At 40.7% G+C, this 22,544-nt stretch overlaps 1 protein-coding gene across 5 annotated transcripts in view; it reads left to right on the top strand.

Annotated features, from left to right (window-relative positions):
• Window positions 1–13,608: 13,608 nt before the first annotated feature.
• LOC147623534 (pseudouridine-5'-phosphate glycosidase-like) overlaps window positions 13,609–22,544 on the top strand; it is a 114,929-nt gene continuing 105,993 nt past the window's right edge. For 3 of the 5 annotated variants that reach the window (XR_015269393.1, XR_015269392.1, XM_086821716.1), the window contains exons 1-5: window positions 13,817–13,975; window positions 17,986–18,096; window positions 18,185–18,305; window positions 18,434–18,544; window positions 18,650–18,732. Coding sequence is in view for 3 of the 5 variants with exons in the window: in XM_086821716.1 (XP_086677842.1) it covers window positions 18,025–18,096; window positions 18,185–18,305; window positions 18,434–18,544; window positions 18,650–18,732 (387 nt within the window). In the remaining 2 variants the exon portion in view is untranslated. Of the gene's footprint in view, window positions 13,976–16,273; window positions 16,372–17,985; window positions 18,097–18,184; window positions 18,306–18,433; window positions 18,545–18,649; window positions 18,733–22,544 lie in introns of those variants that run through there. The other 2 variants (XM_086821717.1, XM_086821718.1) reach the window with 2 other exon arrangements.

Genomic DNA, 22,544 nt, shown 5'->3' with positions numbered 1-22,544 from the left:
GTGTTGCACCACCGAGGGTGGAACACCCTTCATATCATGATATGTCCAAGCAAATATGTCCTTGAATTCTTTAAGAAGCTTCGTAAGTGCAGATTCTTCTGCCTTGGTGAGGTCTTGAGCAATAAAAACTAGTTTAGACTCCTCACTCGAATCTGCTAAGTCTATCTCCTTAACTACCGTAGGACCATCGTAGACACCGCTACTCCCATTGGTAGGTGTTCGTTGGGCTTTTGTGTAGACCACTTTACGTTCCCCTGTAGTGAATGATTTGAAATGCTCGGGGGCGGGGTGTAAGTCTACTGGTTCTTGTTGTGCCAGGCTTTTTTCTTTCAATTCCGCTTCCTTTTGCTGCTGAGCCAACTCTTGGTTTTGTCGCCTTCTTGCAGTACGACTTAGTTTTGGCTTCTCTTCGATTTCTAATTGGGCGACGTCATGAGGTTGCGGAATACACCACATGACACTTTGGAGGTATTGTCCCCAATTATCCGCTATCTTCCGATGAGCGTCAATGGCTCCTACATAACTAAGCCATTCTGCAGTGGATCTCTCCTTATTTATTGCAGTTCGTACATTAGCTCGATAGCGTTGGCGCTTATGTCTCGTTTTCTTCTTACCAAGTTTTTGATTTTTGTTTCTATCAGATTCGGACTCACTTGGTCGATCTTCACTTTCGGATGAGCTGCAGGAGGCCACTGTCCTAGGCCTTGAGCACCTTGCTTCCACATTTGGGTGAATATTTGATTCATTTTCCCCATCAGGCTCAGGGTCAGTTTCTTCTTGAGATTCATACTCAGAGTTGCATTGGTCAGAGTCTTCGCTACTTTCACAGTGTCGGTGGAGTTTGCCACGTTCTCGCCATCAGGAGTCAAGTGCATAACACCTATCATGTTTATTGGCACTAACGGTGGCATATCTTGCCCCTCAGGTGTTACCCAACTTGTGCCTCTATTTCCCCATGTGTCTATGCTTGCCGCTAAGTGTACCCAATCCACGTTATCCGACTCAGTCATACCCGGTAGGACATCCATATAAGGAGAATCTTTCCCATCATCAGTCTCTTTTTTGCATGTATAGCAATACCTTAATGGGGCGGAGTGAATAGTGGTATCCGATTGATTATCAATGATAACCTTGCTTCCTAAAGGATGTGCACGACCATTCTCAAGATCAACTCGAATGACAGAGTCCTAGAATTGTAGGTAGACATGGTTTTTCGACCAGCCATGTACCATTTGTGCTTCCCTCATGAAAGGACGTCCTAAGATCATTTGATATGACATAGGATGCTTGGAGAAATCCATTACAATGAAGGTATGTTTTACCTTATATCCCAGGACCTTGATCTTAAGGTCCCTTAACATTCCAATAGGTTTAGCTATGGTTCCGTTTGCCATCTTAACCACTATGTTTGTGACTTCAAGGTGAGGTCTTCCCATAGATTCCCAACAGTTTTTAGTCACAATGCTCACGCCAGCACCACCATCAAGGATTCCCTTTAGAGTTAACCCCTTGGTAGTAATGGGGAGGGTTGCATTAGATTCGTCACCTTCAAAGTACTGTCCCAACTTGTTAACAGGTATTTCAACGCGACCGAGTTTTCATCTTGGTTGGGTTGTAGATCCCAATGTTCCTCCTCATCTTGAAGCGTGTCGGCTCTATCCATATTTGCAAATTGTGGTAGCCCCGCCTTTGGTTCTCCATTGAGAAATGCCCGAAGAGCTAAGAATAGCTCAGGATCTCCGTATAATTTGGATATGATCGTGGTTCTGATCTCGGAGGATGAAATCCATTAGCTTGGACACATTCAACGGTACTTTTCGAGACATCGCCCCTTGACTAGGGACTGGTGAAGATGGAATCACTTTCTCTTCGATGGGGTCAGGCATTCCCTCACTAAACATTCTTTCCAGCAAGAAGGGTGTTTGCCCACTTCCGGATGTCCTATCCTCACTTTCTTCCCGAATGATACTCGGTGTAGCTAACGGTTTATGGTTCCGGTGAGGCTGAACTTGCATAGGAAACACTGTGTCTGGAATTTTGATTTTTCTCTGAGGGTTTTTGGCCCACGTGGCTTGTCTTGGGGGGTCTCAGTCAGTTTGGGTGGTCGAGAGGGCATTAACTGACTTGGTTGTGGGGCCGAGGAAGTTTCCTTCTGTTTTCCCTTATTTATGTACTCGCTTGATTCTCCTTCATTGAGCTCCCGAGTGGGCTCCTCCCTTAAGGTAGTGGCTTTGGTCCCCATGGTTTCTATTGAATCAGAATCATCTTCAGGATCATTCATATACACGGGGTCGTCTCCTGTCCCTATGTTAGTCTTTAAACTAGGCTTGGAGCTCGTGGCATTAAGCGATCTCTTTCGTCGTGTTTTCTTTTTCTTTGCCTGAGCGATTGATGCAGTATCCCTCTCTTCAAGAATGTAGTTTTGATTTTGAAGCATTGACCATGTAACTACATTCGCGGGTACAACAGGTGTGGTTCCTCGTGCTTGGTTGGTGACCTCAACCAAATTCAATGGCGTAATCTTGGGTGCATTAGGATTATGTGGACATTGAGCGATCAAATGATCTATGCCACAACGATTACATGTAAGTACCGGCATTCCTGATGTGCCCCCTTGAATTGGTTGCATTTGAGTAGCGATCTTCTGTAGCCTATTAGGGCACTCCGCTACACGATGCGGTCCACCACAATCGTAGCATTGAAGAGGTGGTCTCCTCGCCAAGGTATTAAGGTTTTGCCCTCTTGTGGCGAGAGCAGCCGCTTGATATACAGGCTTAACTTGCCCGAAATGATCCTCCATGTAGTACTCGGGAATCATTTCAAACGTATCAATCCCATATGGAGCAGTGGGGTCTATCTCCTCTTCATAATTCCCACATGCACTATGTGACTCACAACCCATCTGGTTTACAGGGGTAATCCTTGGATGTGGAGGTTGTGGTCCTAGCACTGGCGGTGGTAACGGCACAGACTGGACTACATTCGGATTCCTTGGAACTATGTGCTGTGACGGTTGCTCGACAGGTTGTGCAGGCATCAGCGCGGGTACTTGAGGTGTGTTTGACCAGGCTAGTGGTGCCTGATTTGCCAACATTCGCTTAAGTACTAGGCAATCTTTAGATTGATGGCCATACTTACCACATGCATTGCAATTCCCATTGAATTTGACTCTGAATGTGGGACATTCACTCGTGCTATGTGGTCCTAAGCACGAACACCATTGTTGCTCTCTCCTTGGGTACATATGGCTATTCTGAGGAGCTCGATTACCCCTAAAGTATTCTTGGAGAGCCTTAGTAAGGTCGGTCACAGACATTTCAGATATCTTGGGCTCCTTGGCAATAGGTTTTACCGTCATTGGCTCGTGCCCAGATACTTGCGAACTAACGGATTTTGTTTCTGAAGACACCTTTTTACCTGCAATCATCAAGTTGTCTTCTAACTGGATTGCATTGGCAGTGACTGCTTCCCACATTGTAAGACCTCTAATGACTAGGCCATTATAAATGTCCTCGTGGCGCAATCCTCGGATGAATCTATCGAGGAGTTGGTTGTTATTGAAGCGTTCATCGGGAGTGCAGCGAGAATTTAGATGCTTCAATCGACTTATAAAGTCTCTCACTGACTCCCCTTCCTCGCGTTCAGCTTTTTGAAGTTGAGATGCTACCCCCCAAAGCACACCCTCGCGTATGTATTCTTTCAAGAACAATCTCTTGAGAGTGGGGTAGTGAGTGCGCTCTTCAACCCTTAAGGTTCGATACCAATCTCCGGCCTTCCCACTCAAGGTTAAGCCTAAGGCTTTACACTTATGCAACTCATTGTGCTCTTCCAAGGAATCACACACGTGTTCAAAGACTTCAATGTGCTTCCTAACATCCTCGTTACCACTAAAGTTTTGAGTGAGCTTAGCCACTTGTACTGCCTTGCTTCTAGGTTCTCTCTCAGGCATGCCCCGCATGTTTTTCGCAATGGATCGTCCGATCGTCTGAGCAAATGCTGTGAGATCACCTAAGTGAGCAGGCATAGTTGGTGGAGGCACTTCTGGGATAGCCTGGCTGATAGGAGTTGGCGTTGGTCTGAGTATGTTGGCAAATGACGTAGGATATGATATGTGACTAGGCCTAGCTCCCCTTGGATAATGGTTATGATAAGGTGGTCGTGGAGCATACGCCATTGGCATACTAAGAGGCGTAGGAGCTACATGAGCATGAGTAGCGATAGGTACATATGGTTGATAGGCACTGGCACGCACTGTTGTAGGTACTGTTCCACTAGGTAGCGGTGTTGTACTAACTACAGCGGTAACAGGTGCATTTTCCGCTATGCTCATCATTGGGGTAGGCATTGTGGATTCCTGAATGGAAAGTTGAGCCAAGGTTGGAAAGCTAAAGTTACTACTCGTGGGCTCAACCTGTATTGAGACTCCAGGCGAAACAACATACGAAGGGTCTATGGGACTCACCGAGGGAGTCTCCAATTGTGATAGGGTTGGTTGTTTGGCCTTGCCCGTATCCAAAAATCTCATAGGGCCAGTGGAAACTAGGTTCACTCCCCTATTTTGCCTCTCAAATTGGATAATTCTATGAATGACCTCACATATCATTTGTTGTTGCTCTTCTAGATTAGTGGCGCTAGATGTAGATCGTAGGACTTCTAACCAACCTACATGGTATGTGTAACCCGTGTATAGGTCAGTTAGAGTCTCTGTGTGTAGATCATATTCCCAATTTTCATTGAGAAATATCCCATCTAGACTTGGTGTGCCAAACGGTTCTCTTGAAGTGGACGCAATGTCACTTCTTATGGATTGGCTTCTAGGGACCTTTACTTTAGGAAGAGCATCGGAATGTGGTAGCTCAGTAGGGCCCTCATTAAATGAAGTGGGTAGAATATCCACATGGACACTCTTTGGGAGGGTAGGGTCTACATGAGATGTGAATGGCGAATCCACTACCCCACCCTCTTCATTTACTTCGCTTGTCGCATGTTCAGAGCGTATAGCTCTACTAAAGGTCTCTATTAGACAACTAAACATGCTAGATCCGGGTTGTGGGGCCCAACCTAGCATGTTTTGGCTTGTCTCCTCAGGGTTCTTAGTAGGGTGTCCTTCCATGGCTTCTGAGTCAGAGGACGAGTCACTATCCACTATTCGTGGATCTTGGGTTGCACTCCCTTGGGTTCCAGCCGAAGGCCAAGATGCTAACGTGGAGGGATGATGTGAGCCTGTGTAAACTGAAACACTTTCTAGTGGTTCAGGCTCTAGCACCCGACCAGAACGTAGATGCATGTGATGTGGGTACCCTACGTGCGTTGGTAACTACCCTTGAAACTCACACAAGTGGTTTCTTAGGTGTTTTGCACCCCGTTTTTACTTGTTTTTAGATTGTTTTTAACCCGTTTTTGACCCCCTTACTTATGGTCGAACCCGGGCTAGGGCGTGTGATAGCTCGAAACGAGCGTATCGTTTAAAGGGTCCTAGTGTGCTTTACAGCACCGTGTTCGCCTATCTAGAGCTCCTGTAGTCCTCAAAACAGTCCGTTTCCTTTGGGGGGAAGGGGCAAAAGCCTATTTGCTTGTGGAGGAAAGGGTGAGGGCTTTATCCCACATGCTCACTTTACTCCTTGGGGAGTGGGCTACATATAGGGCACGACTTCCCATAAGCTCTCACTTGAAAGAAAGCTATGGAGGCTCACTCTCCTATATATATATATCAAGAGACCGAGACCGGGGTCGTGGGACAATTGGGGATCTTTCTTTTCAATTTTTTTTTCTCCAATTAGAAAATCTTTCCTCTCCACACGTTTGGTTCTTTCTTTAAGAATAAAATTTAATTTTTTATTTTTTATTTTTTAATTTTTTTAAAATTTTTATTTTCTGTTTTTTTAAAGATAGGTTTTCTAGGGTTTCTTTAGGGTTCAACCTTGGCCGCGACGCAGTTCGCACACAGCACAGATCTGGGGATTCAGAAATCCCCCCCGCACTCAGATAACCAGATAACAGAATGCATGCCCACACGCGGAGTGGAAAAATAACAAAACAAACAGAAATGCAGAAGACAGATTGCAAAACACAGAAACACCTCAACAACAAACACACAGTCGCTTTCCTACAGTGCAGATTAAAAACTTCACGCAGCAGCCAAGCTGCAAACTGGAGCTTGGTGCAGGGCAACTCCTCGGCAGCGGCGCTAAAAATGGGCGCTTTTGCCGCACAAGTCGTAGCTGGGGACTTGCCAGACACCGTATGCGAGCCACGAATGGCTGCAAGCATACAACCAGGGAAGGAAGCTCAAACAGAATGCAAAGGGTGTGTCACTCACCGCTCAACCGCCGCCTTGAAGGATTACCGCGTCGTGGTGAAGAAGGAGCCGTCGTCGCCGCTCTACCGCCTCTCCGCCGCCGTGCCGCTACACAGTGCTCGATCGCTCTCTCACTCTCTCTCTCTCTCTTACACACACACACACACAGGAGAAGGAAACCAAAGAGATAAGGCAAGAGCACTCTTGTATTCACAACACATGAGAATGAGGATTTTAGGGTTACATTTGACTCTTATAGGTGACTTGGCCGTTCACACTTGGGCGCCCATACATGGCCGGCCGACCCTAACCCTTATCCTACTGATATTCAAGGTGCGCCTCTCATCGGCGATCACCCAATCCCTTCATCCTTAACATATGGTGCCAACAAGCCCGGCCCATGACTCAGAATATTTAAATTAATGACGTAAAACATAGTACGTCTCAATGTCCGTCAAGGTTAACATTATGGCATCATTGGCAACCAAAACGCTCACCACCTGTTCACTCACAGGGGCCTTTTCCATAGTTCCTAGCTCATAGTAACCGGCAATATATTCATATAACATAATGGAATCTCCGTGGAAGATCAGCAAGATCAACCCACAGATCCATATAAAAGAGCCATGGACTCATCCGTTGAGGACCAGCAAGGTCAATCAACCAGATCCATACCCGATTTCAGAAAACAACTCTTATTCCTTGTTCTAATATCTTCCACGACGCACGTGTGGGTATCGTCGGCGACCCAGAGCCCGAGCACCGTATGGTCAGCACCCTCTAGGATCCTTCGCAGGTGACCTAGCGCTTCACTCATAAGCCGCTTCCTTGGTCCCTCATCCACCATACCGGAAGCTCACCATTTAAATCGAACCAAGGCTGGTCAAGACCTCGATCGACCTTGCGACGCGAGATATCCTCATTTGACTCTCCGTTAGTAGTTGCAACTTTATTAGTTCGGTCTTCATGACCTTAATCCTCAAGACGGTCAAAATGCTTCCCCAGCATTCTTGACATAAAACAGTCATTTACAAACAGTCACAAAATACAATTTCTATAACGAACTCTTGTCTTTCCACATTATCCACTCTCGGACCACATTACTTATTCCACATTCCATTCAATGTGTACTCATTCTCATCCATTCACTCATATAGACTACACATTATTTCACATACACATTCACATTCATTATTCTACATACATATCCATGTTCGTACGTCCACATCATACATCCGATTTCACATTCATACATACGCATCTACATGCATACATCCACATCCACATTCATACATCCATACTTCCATTTCCACATCCACACATCCAGATTTACATTCATACATCCACATTCACATGCATACTTTCATTTTCACATCCACATTCATATACATACATCCACATATGTATCTACATCCATACATCCACATCCACATCTTCATTCATATTCATACATACACATCTACATGCATACATCCACATCCACACTTCTATTTCCACATCATTCACATTCATACATCCATTTTCACATTCATACATACGCATCTACATGCATACATCCACATCCACATCTTCATTCATATTCATACATACACATCTTCATTCATACATCCACATGCATACATCCACATCCACATCTTCATTCATATTCATACACATCTACATGCATACATCCACATCCACATTCATACATCCACACTTCCATTTCCACATCATTCACATTCATACATCCATTTCCACATTCATACATATGCATCTACATGCATACATCCACATCTACATTCATACATCCATACTTCCACTTCCACATCCACACATCCACATTCACATTCATACATCCACATCCACATCCACACATCCACATTCACATTCGCATCCATATCTACATTCATACATCCATATTACATCCATTCTCGCCTTAACACATCCCATATACATCTTATCACATCTCATACACCTCTTATCACATCCTATCACTTCCCATACGCATCTTATCACATCTTATCACATCTCATACACCTCTTATCACATCCTATCACTTCCCATACGCATCTTATCACATATTATCACATCTCATACACCTCTTATCACATTTCATGTCTTTTTATAGAATACAAGAGAATTCTTATATCTGATATAAGATTTCTCTACACATTTATTTATGCATAAATTCCATTTAAGGAGACTAACACTTTCGAATTAAAAAATAATCTTTTATGCATCTTCCTATGCATAAATTCATTTTAAATGAAAATGACACTTTTGAATTAAAATTCAATCTTTTATGCAACTTCCTATGCATAAACTCAATTTAGATGAGAATTGACACTTTTGAATTAAAAATCCATCTTTTATGCATCTTCCTATGCATAAATTCAATTTGGATGAGAATAACACTTTTGAATTGAAATTCTATTCTTTTATGCATCTTCCTATGCATAAATTCAATTTAGATGAGAATGATACTTTGAATTAAAAATCAAATTTTTATGCATCTTCTTATGCATAAATTCAATTTGGTAGGAATTACACTTTTTAGATAAAAGAATTTCTCTTATGTATCTAAGTTATGCATAAAATCCATTTATGATGAAAAATCACACTTTTAGTATATATATAAAAAGAATATCTTTTATGCATACCTCTATGCATGAAATCCAATATGATAAAAGTAACACTTTTACAATAAAATAATCAACTTTTATGAATACCTCTATGCATGAAATTCAATATGATAAAAGTAACACTTTTACAATAAAATAATCAACTTTTATGAATACCTCTATGCATGAAATTCAAATATGATAAAAGTCACACTTTTATAATAAAATAATCAACTTTTATGCATACCTCTATGCATGAAATTCAATTATGATAAAAGTCACACTTCTATAATAAAATAATCAACTTTTATGCATACCTCTATGCATGAAATTCAATTATGATAAAAGTCACACTTCTATAATAAAATAATCAACTTTTATGCATACCTCTATGCATGAAATTCAAATATGATAAAAGTCACACTTTTATAATAAAACAATCAACTTTTATGCATACCTCTATGCATGAAATTCAATTATGATAAAAGTCACACTTTTATAATAAAACAATCAACTTTTATGCATACCTCTATGCATGAAATTCAATTATGATAAAAGTCACACTTTTATAATAAAACAATCAACTTTTATGCATACCTCTATGCATGAAATCCAATTATGCATGAAATTCAATTATGATAAAAGTCACACTTTTATAATAAAATAATCAACTTTTATGCATACCTCTATGCATGAAATTCAAATATGATCAAAGTAACACTTTTATAATAAAATAATCAACTTTTATGCATACCTCTATGCATGAAATCCAATTATGATAAAAGAAACACTTTTATATTAAAATAATAATCTTTTATGCATACCTCTATGCATGAAATCTAAATATGATAAAAGAACACTTTTATATTAAAATAATAATCTTTTATGCATACCTCTATGCATGAAATCCAAATATGATAAAAGTAACACTTTTATAATAAAATAATCATCAATTATGCATAACATAAAAATCAATTTCTCCATGATTACAATAAAATTCTTTCAAATAATCTAGATGATAATTCTTAGAATATAGTAGGAAGTGCTTTGAATGAAATTATTTTATGTGTAATTTTTATAAAAATTTTACCATAGCTCCGCTACTGACTGATAAATCTCAATTTATTTTGAAGGATAAAGCTCATTAAGAGAATGATTAGAATGATCCCTAATTGGATCATTAACCCAATAATGGATTGAATCATCAATATTCATGAAATACATAAACTAAAAGCATAGAAAAAAGCATTAATTTGGCCTCAAGCATAGATCAATCTTGGATTAAGAAAAAGCTTTATGAAAAGCTTCATTTGGATTGAGAATGGATCATGAGTATGACCATTTCTTGAGTGAGAGAGAGAAATTACATAAAAACCATTAGAATTAAGCATAAATGAAAATTTATGTAATTCTTTACTATCATTAATCAATTAACTTCAATAGCATTCATCAAATTATGTAACTCTTCACTACCATTCATCAATTAACTTCAATAGCATTCAAAGACCATTCCAATTAAGCTTCTCAAGCTTGAGAGGGGTTGAGAAGAGAGAAGCATTGAGAAATTATAGAAAAGATCAAAATTCACCATTTACCTTACAAATTGCTTGATTCTTTGTTCACGGTAGAGGCCCCCAACCAATCAATTGGTTAAGTATGTTGATGGAGCCACCAATGGGGATTGAAGAAAGAGGGAAGCTCCAATTTCTTCAATTTGGAGAGAATTTTAGAGAATAGTAGAAATTAGCATTATTTCAGCATAACTCTAGTATAGTAAAATTCTTCTATTTTTTTCAAAGGACTCATGTTCTATTTATAGGAGAGGGAAGCTCTAACCAAAGCTAACTAAATTCTAGAATTTTCCAAATTCAGTTTGGTTGAATTTGGACTAGATTTGGACCTAGTTTGGTTACTTTTTGATTCGGTTTGGTTCCATTTTGATTTGATTTGGTTCAAGAGAGAGGAGAGATAAAAATATCACATTATTTTTGAGTTTAAAACTCATTCAAGCATGTGAATTAGACGCCTCATTGAAGGCCCTCCTTTTCCTTACAGATGTGTCAAAAATGGAATCATTATACCCAAAATATCTCATATTTTGATATTACTCATAGTTTCTTACTAATAAACCTTGTACATTTTCAACTCTTCATCTTATGTGAGTATTGAAGGGAATCCCTTCCTTACATAGGTGTCAAAATGGAATCCTTATACCCAAAATATCTCATATTTTTAATATTGCTCATAGTTTCTTACTAATAAACCTTGTACATAGTCAACTCTTCATCTTATGTGAGCATTTACTCATTTTTGGGTATCTTCTTTTACAAAATTGGATTTATCTCCCCCCCACACATGGATTGATCTTATTGGCCCAAAGGAACCTTAATTGGACCATAATCTAAAAATTTCTGAAAATCTAGACCCTTAGGCTAAGGTCCTTTATATCCATTTCCATTTAATTCCAATTGCACATTGGAAGTTCTTTTTTGAATTTCTGTTTTAGGGGAACTTATTTTAATAAGATGAGATAATTTTTTATCCAAAAATATTAAAAATATGAATATTCTCTCTCTAGAATATTTTCTCTCTCTAGGTTAAAACAGTTAGAAATAAGATCTTTTATATTTCTGAAGAGGGGATTGATTACAGGGAAAGATGCTGGACATTTTGAGAGGCTGGGGAGGAATCTTACAAGTTTCCTTGCCAGAATGTACTTCAATATTTTCCTAAAAATTGTAATGCTTTTCCGTAGAAGAGGTCCTACATATACTACCCACAATATAAAACCCATCTAGTAATCCTAATGCCTCTTTGATGAAGAGGAGCTTAAGATTGTCATCTAGCCTATAGGGGTCTAGCATTATATAAACATACCATGGATTAGCATCATACAATCCATGAACTTCCCATTTCGGGCTGGGTTGTTATACATGGTATTCAGGATCACCGAATTGTGGAACCTCGTCAAAAAATAACGTATCTAACAATTTATTATTTTCATAGATCACCTTTAAAATATCTAATGATGGATCTATGCATAAAACGTAAACAAAACTTTATATTAAATAACAATCATGATTTTTTTTAAGTGGGTGAGAGAGAGAGAGTAGAAAGGAAAGGAGTGAGAGAGACAGAGGCAGTATATATAAAAAAAACATTAAAATTACAAACAATTCAAATACATTAAAAAACCTTCTAGCACCAATGGTCACAATCACAAATGAAAGACACACCCTAACAAAAGGATAAAAACCTTATATCAACTTAGCTATACTATTCATCATGAAAATAAGCATCACATGTATGATCATGAAAATAAAACCCATATTTAATTTTTAATGAGTTTATGCTTCGGGATACATTTAATTACTTTGTCAAATACCCGTCTTACTTGATCTTGGTTTCTATAAACCTTATAATCTATTTCATAAAAATCTATTAAACCTAGATTTTATTTAATATACATAAGGTCTATATTTTCATCTAATTTTTTTAAAGCCCTAGATGTATAATACTTATGGGATATCTATCATCCCATCCAATAGCTTCGACACTCCATGATGGCATAACCCATCCCTATAAAAGAAATGGTGCTCGAATGCTTTAGCCAATTTCACCCTTTCCTCATAGGAAAGAGTGCTCCGTATGTGCTCAAAATATATGCAAGTCACCTCTTCCATCTATGTCATACAAACATACATACATATACAATAAGATGTACGACATATGTATGTAGATGTGATATGTGTATGTATGCAACAACATATATATAAACACATGCGATTTCAAAAAAGAAACATAAAAATTAAAAAGTAATGTATATGTTAAAAAACATAATACTCTCTCTCACTCATATGCTCTCAAAGAATTTTATAAAATGAAAAAAAAACTATACTAAAAAACATTTCTCTCTCTCTCTCTCTCTCTCTCTCTCTCTCTCTCGTGCGTTTAGATACTCTAGAGTGCAAGAAACTTTGAGATTAGGAATCAATGATGATGGGTGGATTGTTTAGGTCAGAATTAGTAATCGTGTATTTATATTTAAAAAGACACACACATGTGTATAAGTACATAGAATAATCTCTCTCTCTCTCTCTCTCTCTCTCACACACACACACATTATGTATGAGTGTTTATATATGTATATATGTATGTGATGTATGCATACACTACTTGTATATGATTCCCACATAAACACGCACATACACTACTCTTTCTTTCTCACTTTCTTTCTCACACACACATGGTATTAATAATTGTGTATTCATATAAATAGTGAATGGATGTAGGTTTATATAATTTATAAATAAATACACACACACACACACACACACACACACACACACACACACATATCTATATCTAGGTTGAAGGTAAATTTTGAACAAGGGGCCCTAGCTATACACACACACATATAACTATATCTAGGTTGAAGGCAAATTTTGGACTAGTGGCCCTAGCTACACACACACACACACACACACACACACACATGTGGATGCACATATACACACACATATATAAATGCACATACACACACACACACACACATTCCAGATAGCTTTGGTTTTAAACCAACATTTTTGTTTATGATAATCAATGCCTAAAGACTTGAATTTTTAGAATTTTACTTATGAATATACTGATAAATTTATTAGATCTCAAGGCCTTGTAATGGGGTGCTATGGTTGGTCTAAATCAAATCAATTTTGGCATGGGATTAATTTAATGCACTGCATGCTAGAGCACGTTTACACACACAATGACACACTTTTCTTGCATGAATAATTTGTGGAGGTAAAATGCCCTATTAGTAGCTGCTTGGCAATTTCTATTTATGGGTGGGCTATGCAACTCTATGGATTGCTTGGCGGGACCTGGCGATGGAGCTTTGCGAAATATATGGTGATGGATTCTCATTAATAACCTGTGCCATCGGTTCATGGTGGAGAGTATAAAATGGCCACCACTGTTTGTGTGAGTTTACAATACTCACTTAGCCTTTGTGGGTTTTAAGGGTTCTTTTACCATGGCACTGGTTTTGGTTTCTACTGTCGGATCTTCTTCCTCTCAGGTATTTTTGCTTGGGGCATGATGCTGGCTTTGCCTTATGGTCTTGGATAGTTTATGAATCCTATCAAGTTTTTACGCTTGTGAATCCCATTTAATATTTATGGTTATGAAATATACACACTGTAGGTATTGCTCCATCTTAGCCATTGAGACATGGGATTTTTTATAAACTATAAAACCTACATGCATAATGCTTTTAATTAGGATTTGGGCATAACATGGCTGCACATGCATGATGTTGAAGGTGATATTCACAAATAGTGTGAATAGTGATAAACATATTGTATTTTTTATATGTTAGGCTTTTATAATAAATTTATTGTGGAATCGTTTAATTCTTAATTCTATAAGTAATTCTGGATTACATTAGTAATATGGGTTATAACCTGAAGTAACCTTTTAGAGTTTTTTCTAGCTATTAGAAATGGATTGAAATTGTCTGTACGGTCCGAATCATTAACCAAGCTTTATTAACCAAGCTGTTTGTTTGGGAAGATTAGGCTAAACTTCTTTGTGCAAATGTTCTAACTGTGGTGGGTTCATGGATTAGATTTTTGCTAATTTTTGAAGATTTTACTGTTTGTATATGCTCTGAATATTAGATAACATATTATTATGTAACTGCCCATGGGATTTGCTTAGTTGGTTACTGAGACCAGACAGTTTGGTGTATCCTTTGGAGTTGTGTTTTGAATCTCATCAAGCATACGATTAGTGACGGTTTGTAGGATCTACTATTTGGTATATATAGATTTGCTCCTATTACATGACAGCAAGTGAATTAATAGCATATGGATTTGGGCCCCAAACTTGTTTGGGTCTTCGGACATTTTGTATTTCTTGCCAGCTATGGTTATTTGCTTCAGTGGCCTTTGCTAATTGGCTCGATAATATGTATGTTGATTGACGAACTAGAGTACTAATGGCTTGCATGGGCATGGGCATGGAGATGAGGGCACATGTGTCTATCCACTCTATGGTTTGCTATTCATTTCTTATGGAAGATTACATTATAGCTTTACGGGTGATTTATCCGAATTATGGACTTGTGACTGGATTATTTGGGGACTAATTGACCCAACTCTAGCTTAAACTTTGGGATACTTGAGTGATATCTATAACATGTGGTAGGGCCTAAAACACTGTAAAACACACATAGGCAAACGATTTATTTTTCTGTGTTGGATGGATGCAAGTAACAGGTTCTACCCTCTCAAATATCTTGCAGTCTAAGCTTTTTGAAACATGGTGTACTAATGGAGATACTGTCTCTCTCAATACTAATAACATGATTATTGTAGCTATACTTTTGGTTTTTTAATCATGTTAAACTTTTCAGTTATCAAGACTGGTGTGGTTCCTAAATACTTTGGGTTTGGCTATGGATATGTTATTTGTATTTAAAAAAAAAACACCCACACACACACACTCCTCCTTATGCCTTTACACAAATGTTTTGTATAAAGGTTTGCTTACGACTTTATACAAATGTTTCGTATAGAGGTTTGTTGCTAGGATAGAATTCCTAGAAATTGCATTCTTTTGTTATTTTTAGTACAGCTAGATATGATGTTTTCCTAAGTATCTCTTGAAGAAATGCTTGGATAACCCTTTTATTTTTTGACTTTTACCAAAGCAAACAACTAGCTTTATTTATTATACAAATTGCTTTATCTATTGATGACCACACTAACTAAGTGTGGGATTCTCTTTTTGACTTCATATAGGTTATTTCCTCACCGGCCAATTCATTAACCAACTAATTAGCTCTCTGTTGCACAACATAATTATTCATGGTAATGTCTATGGATCATGTGGGAAACTAAATATACGCTCTCCTTGCATGGTTTATGAGAGTTGCAAACATCGTTATCCTCGAAAGTTTTCTCACGCTACTATCGCTCATTGATGACAATGGATATCCAACTTACATGCGGCGAGACGATGGTATTTTCATATAAGTAAAGGATCATAGGGTGGATAGTTGATGGATTGTTCCATATAATCCTTTTCTCTCTATGAGATACAAAGCCCATATTAACATAGAAGTATGCTCTACCATTATTACTATTGTGAAATATTTGTATAACTATATATACAAAGGATATGATAGAGCTATTATATAGTTGCAAGATGCATATGGGGTTATTGATGAGGTTAGTCAATATTTGGATGCACAGTATGTGTCTGTGTTAGTCAATATTTGGATGCACAGTATGTGTCTGTGTTAGAGGAAAGTTGGTGCTTATACCAATATAATTTGTTACTTGTATGATGAAAAACCAGATATACAAAGGTTGCATGTTCATCTTCCGATGAAAAATCATGTTATATTCAATGTCGATGATGATTTGCGTGATGTAAACCAAAGAACTACTCTCACTGAATGGTTCAAAGGTAATCAATTGCATGCAGATGCAAATAGCTTACTATATGTTGATTTTCCTTGTAAGTGGGTGTGGAATACAGATTCTCGATCATGGACTAAAAGAAAAAGGAAAAATATTATTAGACGTATGTATTATGTTAGTCCAAGTGCAACTTATGTATGTTACTCATAGTGTGTAAAGGTTGCAACTATTTTGAGGATGTATGAACAGTGAATGGACATTTGTATCCTTGTTTCAAGGCTGCATGTGTGAAGCCAGAGGAGCGCTAGAGAGTGATGAGGAGTGGTATATGTGTCTTCAAAAAGTTACATTTCAGAAAACAGAATTCTAACTGCGTTAACTTTTTATCATTATTGTGGTATTTTGTGAGCCTATATCTCCCGGACAACTTTGGAATAAATTCTCCACCAAACCTTCAGATGACTTTTTTCTTGGCTTGTAGAGAAGATGTGCTGACGTTGGTTTTTATCATTCTATAGCGAAGAATTAAGCTCTCTTACACATGCAAGACCTCTTAAAATAATATGAAAAATGTCTACATGATTTTGGGTCTTCCTGATAGATCAAGTGTTGCTACAGTCAACAATGGTTTGTTGATGGAAGAGATGATATTTGATTTTGTTCAACAAGTTGATTTGGCTCTTTCACTAGAAAGGAGTCTTAATAATTGTCAATCAAGAGCATTTGATACCATCGTTGAGGCCATTTATTTAAACAATGGTGGTGTTTTTTTCCTTGATGAATCAGGTGGATCAGGCAAAACATATCTTTATCATGCCTTGCTATCCTAATTACATGGAGAGAATCAAGTTCCTTTGACATGTGTGCCTTCTAAAATAGATGCATTGTTACTTTCAAATGGACGTGCTGCACACTCCGTTATTGGTTCTTAATGCTTCTAGCACGTGTAGTATTAAAGTTGCTGTGTTGAGTAGATTGCCCCCGCCTCTGATCTGATGATGTTGGCACTCGCTTCTTATTATGATTTCCCTTGCTATAAATTACATATACACACGTACATGCATACATACATACAAACACAACATACATATGTGTATTCTTACAAACATCTATACATGTACTTAGATACATATATATATTTATGTGTGTATACACAAATATACATACATACGTATATACATACTGAGATGCATAATCACCTACATAGGTATTTATATGCATGCACACATGCATATTTGCATGTATACATGTACTCATATTTTTACACACACACATACATCTACATACTTATATAGGTATATACACATACATACATACATACATACTACATATATAGGTATATACACACATACATACTACATATATAGGTATACATACATACATACATACAACTTGACTAGTAAACGGCACTGAACAAGGGAGTAGGAAGACAAAGAAGACATAAGTAGCTTCCAACTGACCTTGCAGCCAGCTTCCATGAAGTTTTTCGACAGTAAATTCACGGAACTTTACCAATAAGCTATCAATGAAGGAGGATGTGTGCAAAGATACATATATATGTATATACACATATACTTATATACATGCATGCATGCATACATACATAAATACACATACATACATATTGATCATAACCTAGACTCTGTTCTTGTAATGACAGTGTAATTGTAGCATTGTCACACGCTAACTTACACCGATCATGGGTTCTACTATCAAATCTCGGCTTGCAACTATACACAATCATCTCACTTCCTCTTCAACTCCACTTGTTGTAAGTGTTGCTTTTTTGCTTGGCCATTTTTTCAAAACCAGTGTTAAGTTTCAAAATGACAAGTATTTGAGGAATCTTGTTTTTGCAGAAAAGCATGGACCTTGTAAAGGTAGCAGATAAGCTGGGATTCAAGATCGAGCCAAGCGTGCGCCACGCCCTTGATGGATTATCTCCTGTGGTTGCCCTTGAATCAACAATCATCACACATGGTAGGCAAAAAAAAGTAATAAATTCTTTATTTCTCTTGACTTAACAGGCATCTTAGCTGATCCTTAGAATACCAGCAGCGCTTTCTTCAAAGAAATAATTTCAAAAAAGCTATGTCTTTTACTTCTAGGAATGCCATACCCACAAAATCTCCAAACTGCCAAGGAAGTTGAGAATATCATCAGAGGAAATGGGGCAGTTCCTGCAACTATTGCCATAATTAGAGGTGTGCCATGCATAGGTAAGCACAGATTCTCTAAATTAGAGGCCTGTTTTTTGGCTCTTGTGGATGCATCATGGTATGCATGTGCATGATTGAACTCTTTTTATTTTGCTATCTAGCTAGGTTTATCTGCCAGGGAGTTAGAAGAGCTGGCTCAGAATGGGTCAAGCTTCACAAAGACAGCTCAAAGAGACATCTCTTATGTGGTATGTTGCTCATAAGTTTTCAGTGTCATTTTCCACGGTTGTGTATGTAGCAATCACAACGATACTTTACTGGGTCCATTCCTTGCTGGTCAGCCACCTTCAAGCCTGGCAGGGTTCAATAAATGCTTCAGAAATGTTGGTGAATTTGTGGTTTAGAAACTTCAAGGAAGCTGGCTGTAGGTCAGTGCTGACATCTAGTGAAATGAGTAGGATGGATTAAATGGTTGTTAATTTAGGCTCTAGAGAGATAGAGGTTGATATAGAGATTAAACATGCGGGAAGGTTTTATATACAGTAAGGTATTACTAGCTTTATTGAATTAATTATAGGAAAATATAGCTTGGTTTGGCTTTCAAAAAGCACATGGGTTGGTGTGTCGGAGGAGACTTCAACATGCTTGAGGACCCGGCTGATAGGGTGGGAGGCAGTCATGTTACAGTGCACGGCACGGAGCTTGCAGCCTGGGAGCGATTTTGCATGACACTGCGGATCACTGATGCATGGCAGCATGAGGCTTTCTCTCGCTCTCAGGACGGTCTTAGTTTTTCTCGGTCGGATCGCAGGCAGGGAGGGACTAATCTATCAACGGATTGATCGCTTCTATGTGGGCGATAGGTTCGGGGAGCATGGGGGCTCTGTTGGCATTCTCGCTGGCACCTCTTTTTCAGGCCATGCGCCAGTTATTTTGACACTTGAGGAGAGGACACGGGAGACCAGCTTGCAGTTGAGGATCCCAGAGAGGATACTTATAGATCCCAGTCTTTTTGAGGACATTGAGAGGATATGGCATGATAGCTAGAGCTCTGACCTGGATGCAGCAGGCCAGTGTGCCCAGGGACTCATCGAGCTAAACTCTTTTTTGCACGCTGTAGCCTTGACACGGCTAGGAGAGACACGACAGCGGGAGCGTCGCTTGAGACGTAGCCTTGCTTCGCTCCAGCGCCTTCAGGAGCAGCAGCCTACATGTGAGTGGGTGGCGTCCCAGCTGAGCCAGGCACGCCAGGAGGTTAGAGAGGTAGAGGAGTAGAGACATGAGTTCTACTATCATTGCCAGGCCTCCCAGTGGACGCAGCTTGGTGATAGAGTGACTGGGGAGTTCTTTGAGATTACCGGACCCACTCCATGCTCGAGCAGGTGTATGCCAGCTCAGGAGACAGGACGGATCGTTAGCCACTGAGCCCGGGGAGATTAGAGCCATTGCCACTGAGTTCTATAGAGACCTGCTCTCAGGGGAGCCAGCCACGGAGGCACGTGATGCTTGCAGAGAGACTGTGTGGGCCCATGTGCAGAGGAGGGTCACAGATCGTATGCGCACAGTTCTGGGTGAGCCTCTTTCAGAGGATAAGCTTGTTGTGGCTTTGAGGGTCCTTCCGTGCCATAGTTGCCCTGGGGAGGATGGATTGACGCCTGCCTTTTTTATGCGCTATTGGGACCTTTTGGGGCCAAGCCTCCGCAGGGGCTTTCAGTATGTTTTGGACACTGGGGTGATGCCACAGAGCTTTTCAGAGGGCTTGTTCTTTCTTATCCCCAAGGAGGAGGGAGTGTCTGATGATATTCGGCATTGGAGACCTATTACGATCCTCAATACTGTCTACAAGGTCCTGGCAAAGGCCTTGAGTTTGAGGATCCAGCCCTTCCTTGGGGAGCTGATTCATGCTACCCAGACAGGATTCTTCAAGGAGCGCAGTATCCTTGACAACATTTTCACATTCTGGGAGGCGACGGCCCGAGAGCTAGATTTCTCGGTGAGGACCTGGTCGTGATGCTTCTCGATTTTGAGAAGGCATACGATAGAGTCGATCGGGGTTTCCTAGAGGGCACTATGCTTCGCCTGGGTTTTGAGCCAGTCTGGATTCGAGGAGTGGCGGTTGTATATTCCACAGCTCGTAGCCAGGTGTTGATGGCAGGAGGACGGGAGCCGAGTTTTGAGTTGATGAGATCAGTCCGTCAGGGGTGCCCTCTTGCCCCGTTTCTTTTTCTCTCCTTTGCTAAGGCTATGAGCATGTATCTGACAGCAGAGGAGGTTGGTTTAGAGAACTCCAGCTCCCAGTCCGGGGTGAGGACCTGCTCGATTATGAGTTTGCTGATGACACGGGATTGTTTTTGCATGGCCAGGAGGCCAATCTTCAGAGGGCAGAGCAGTCGCTACAGGTTTTTGGTGCAGCTTCGGGAGCATTGATCAATTGACGCAAGACAGTGGCCTTTTGGATCAGTTGCGCTCCCGCTCCAGCATGGAGCCCAGACCCGGGTTTTAGATGGATTCCTCCTGGCACAGCAGTGCGGTATTTGGGATGCCAGATTAGACTTGATTTGTCACCTGAGCAGCAGATCCCTCCGCTTCTTCTGAGCATTCTGGAGTACAGCTCGGCTATCCTTGGCTGGGAGGGTGGTGGTGACAAATCAGGTGCTTTTAGCGACCATGTGGTACATCACGTCTTGCTGGATCTTCTCGAGCTCTAGCATCAGCCAGGTACAGACGCTGATCAGGAACTTTCTTTGGTCTGGGCGGGATGGTCAGCCAGCCTGGGCTAAGGTTGCTTGGGCAGTTATTACTCTTCCGCAGGCCCAAGGGGGCTTGGGCATTATAGATCCAGTTGATTAGAGTAGAGCCCTATTGGGGAAGCTTATTGTTCGGGGGCTGCTTCTAAGCGCTGAGCCTTGGAAGGAGCTTCTTTTTCAGCGCGACTGCAGGCTAGGGCTCCCCTAGTAGGGGGCACTTGGGCACCAGAGATACGATGGATCTTCATAGAGATGAGGAGGACAGGCCTCAGTAGAGGATGGGAGGACAGATTTGCCTTGAGTATCCTATGAGCTTGGGAGCTGCTGAGACCGGGGCTTTCTCAGAGACCTCCTACTTGTGATGAGGAGTGGGCCAGACAGCCGCTCATCTGGACCCCCGCGGTACACATTGAGCAGGGTCATATGCTGGGTTCTCGGCCGCGTCTAGCCTGGGACCATTGGCGGCAGGCCCAGCACGCAGTTTTGGAGACTGGCAGGCCTTCTGCAGTCTCCCAGAGGAGGTCCAGGTGGAAAGGCTGAGTCACTTCAGAGGGGGGCTGAATATGAGGGATGACATTCAGGAGGAATTCACTGAGGAGTGGTTCACGCCTTTCGAGCCAACGGCCCCACGGTGGATGGGAGCCTTTACACAGTTGGAGATCCTGATTGCTGTCAGAGCTTGCACTGAGGATGGTAGATGCCTCTACTATGAGATCCAGGATGAGGGTAGACTTCAGAGAGTGGAGGCGGAGTCGCCTTTGGTTGTAGAGTGCATCTTTCAGAGGATACGGGTAGTGGCCGCCGCTTTCCGGAAGTGGCATATTGATCCAGACCCTGCAGATGTGGACTCTGATTGGCGCATATGGGCATATACTGCGCGCCGCTTGGCCCGGCTCCAGTGGGACCCTGGCGAGTACGAGTGGCATGATCCTTATGCGTCCCCCGAGGCCACAGAGATCACCTTTTTCCAGTATACTGTTCGGTTGGGGAGGCATATTTTGACTGCGAGGAGGATGGTCTCTCCAGCTGCATCGGAGCATTGGCGGCTACAGGGACTCTCACAGGAGTTCCTGGAGGATTTTTGGACTAGGCTCTGGGCTAGTCGACAGGCACGCAGGATCTCGACTTTCCAGTGGTTGGTTGCCCACAGGGGCTTTGGCACCTGGTTTGTCTACGGTGGTCTTCCGGCGGCCTGCGTCCGATGCGGCCATCCATTGGAGACACAGAGACACTGCCTATGATGGGACTGTCTACAGGCGTAGCAGATTTGGCTGAGGATGCTGCGCATTTTGGCCCCCCTCTCTCCAGAGGGC

The sequence above is a fragment of the Cibotium barometz genome, chromosome 27, assembly GCF_041138505.1.
Source record: "Cibotium barometz isolate CiBa-2024 chromosome 27, ASM4113850v1, whole genome shotgun sequence".
Classification (NCBI taxonomy): domain Eukaryota; kingdom Viridiplantae; phylum Streptophyta; class Polypodiopsida; order Cyatheales; family Cibotiaceae; genus Cibotium; species Cibotium barometz.
The sequence above is the reverse complement of the archived record's forward strand: the minus strand, read 5'-3'. Positions and strand labels throughout refer to the sequence as shown.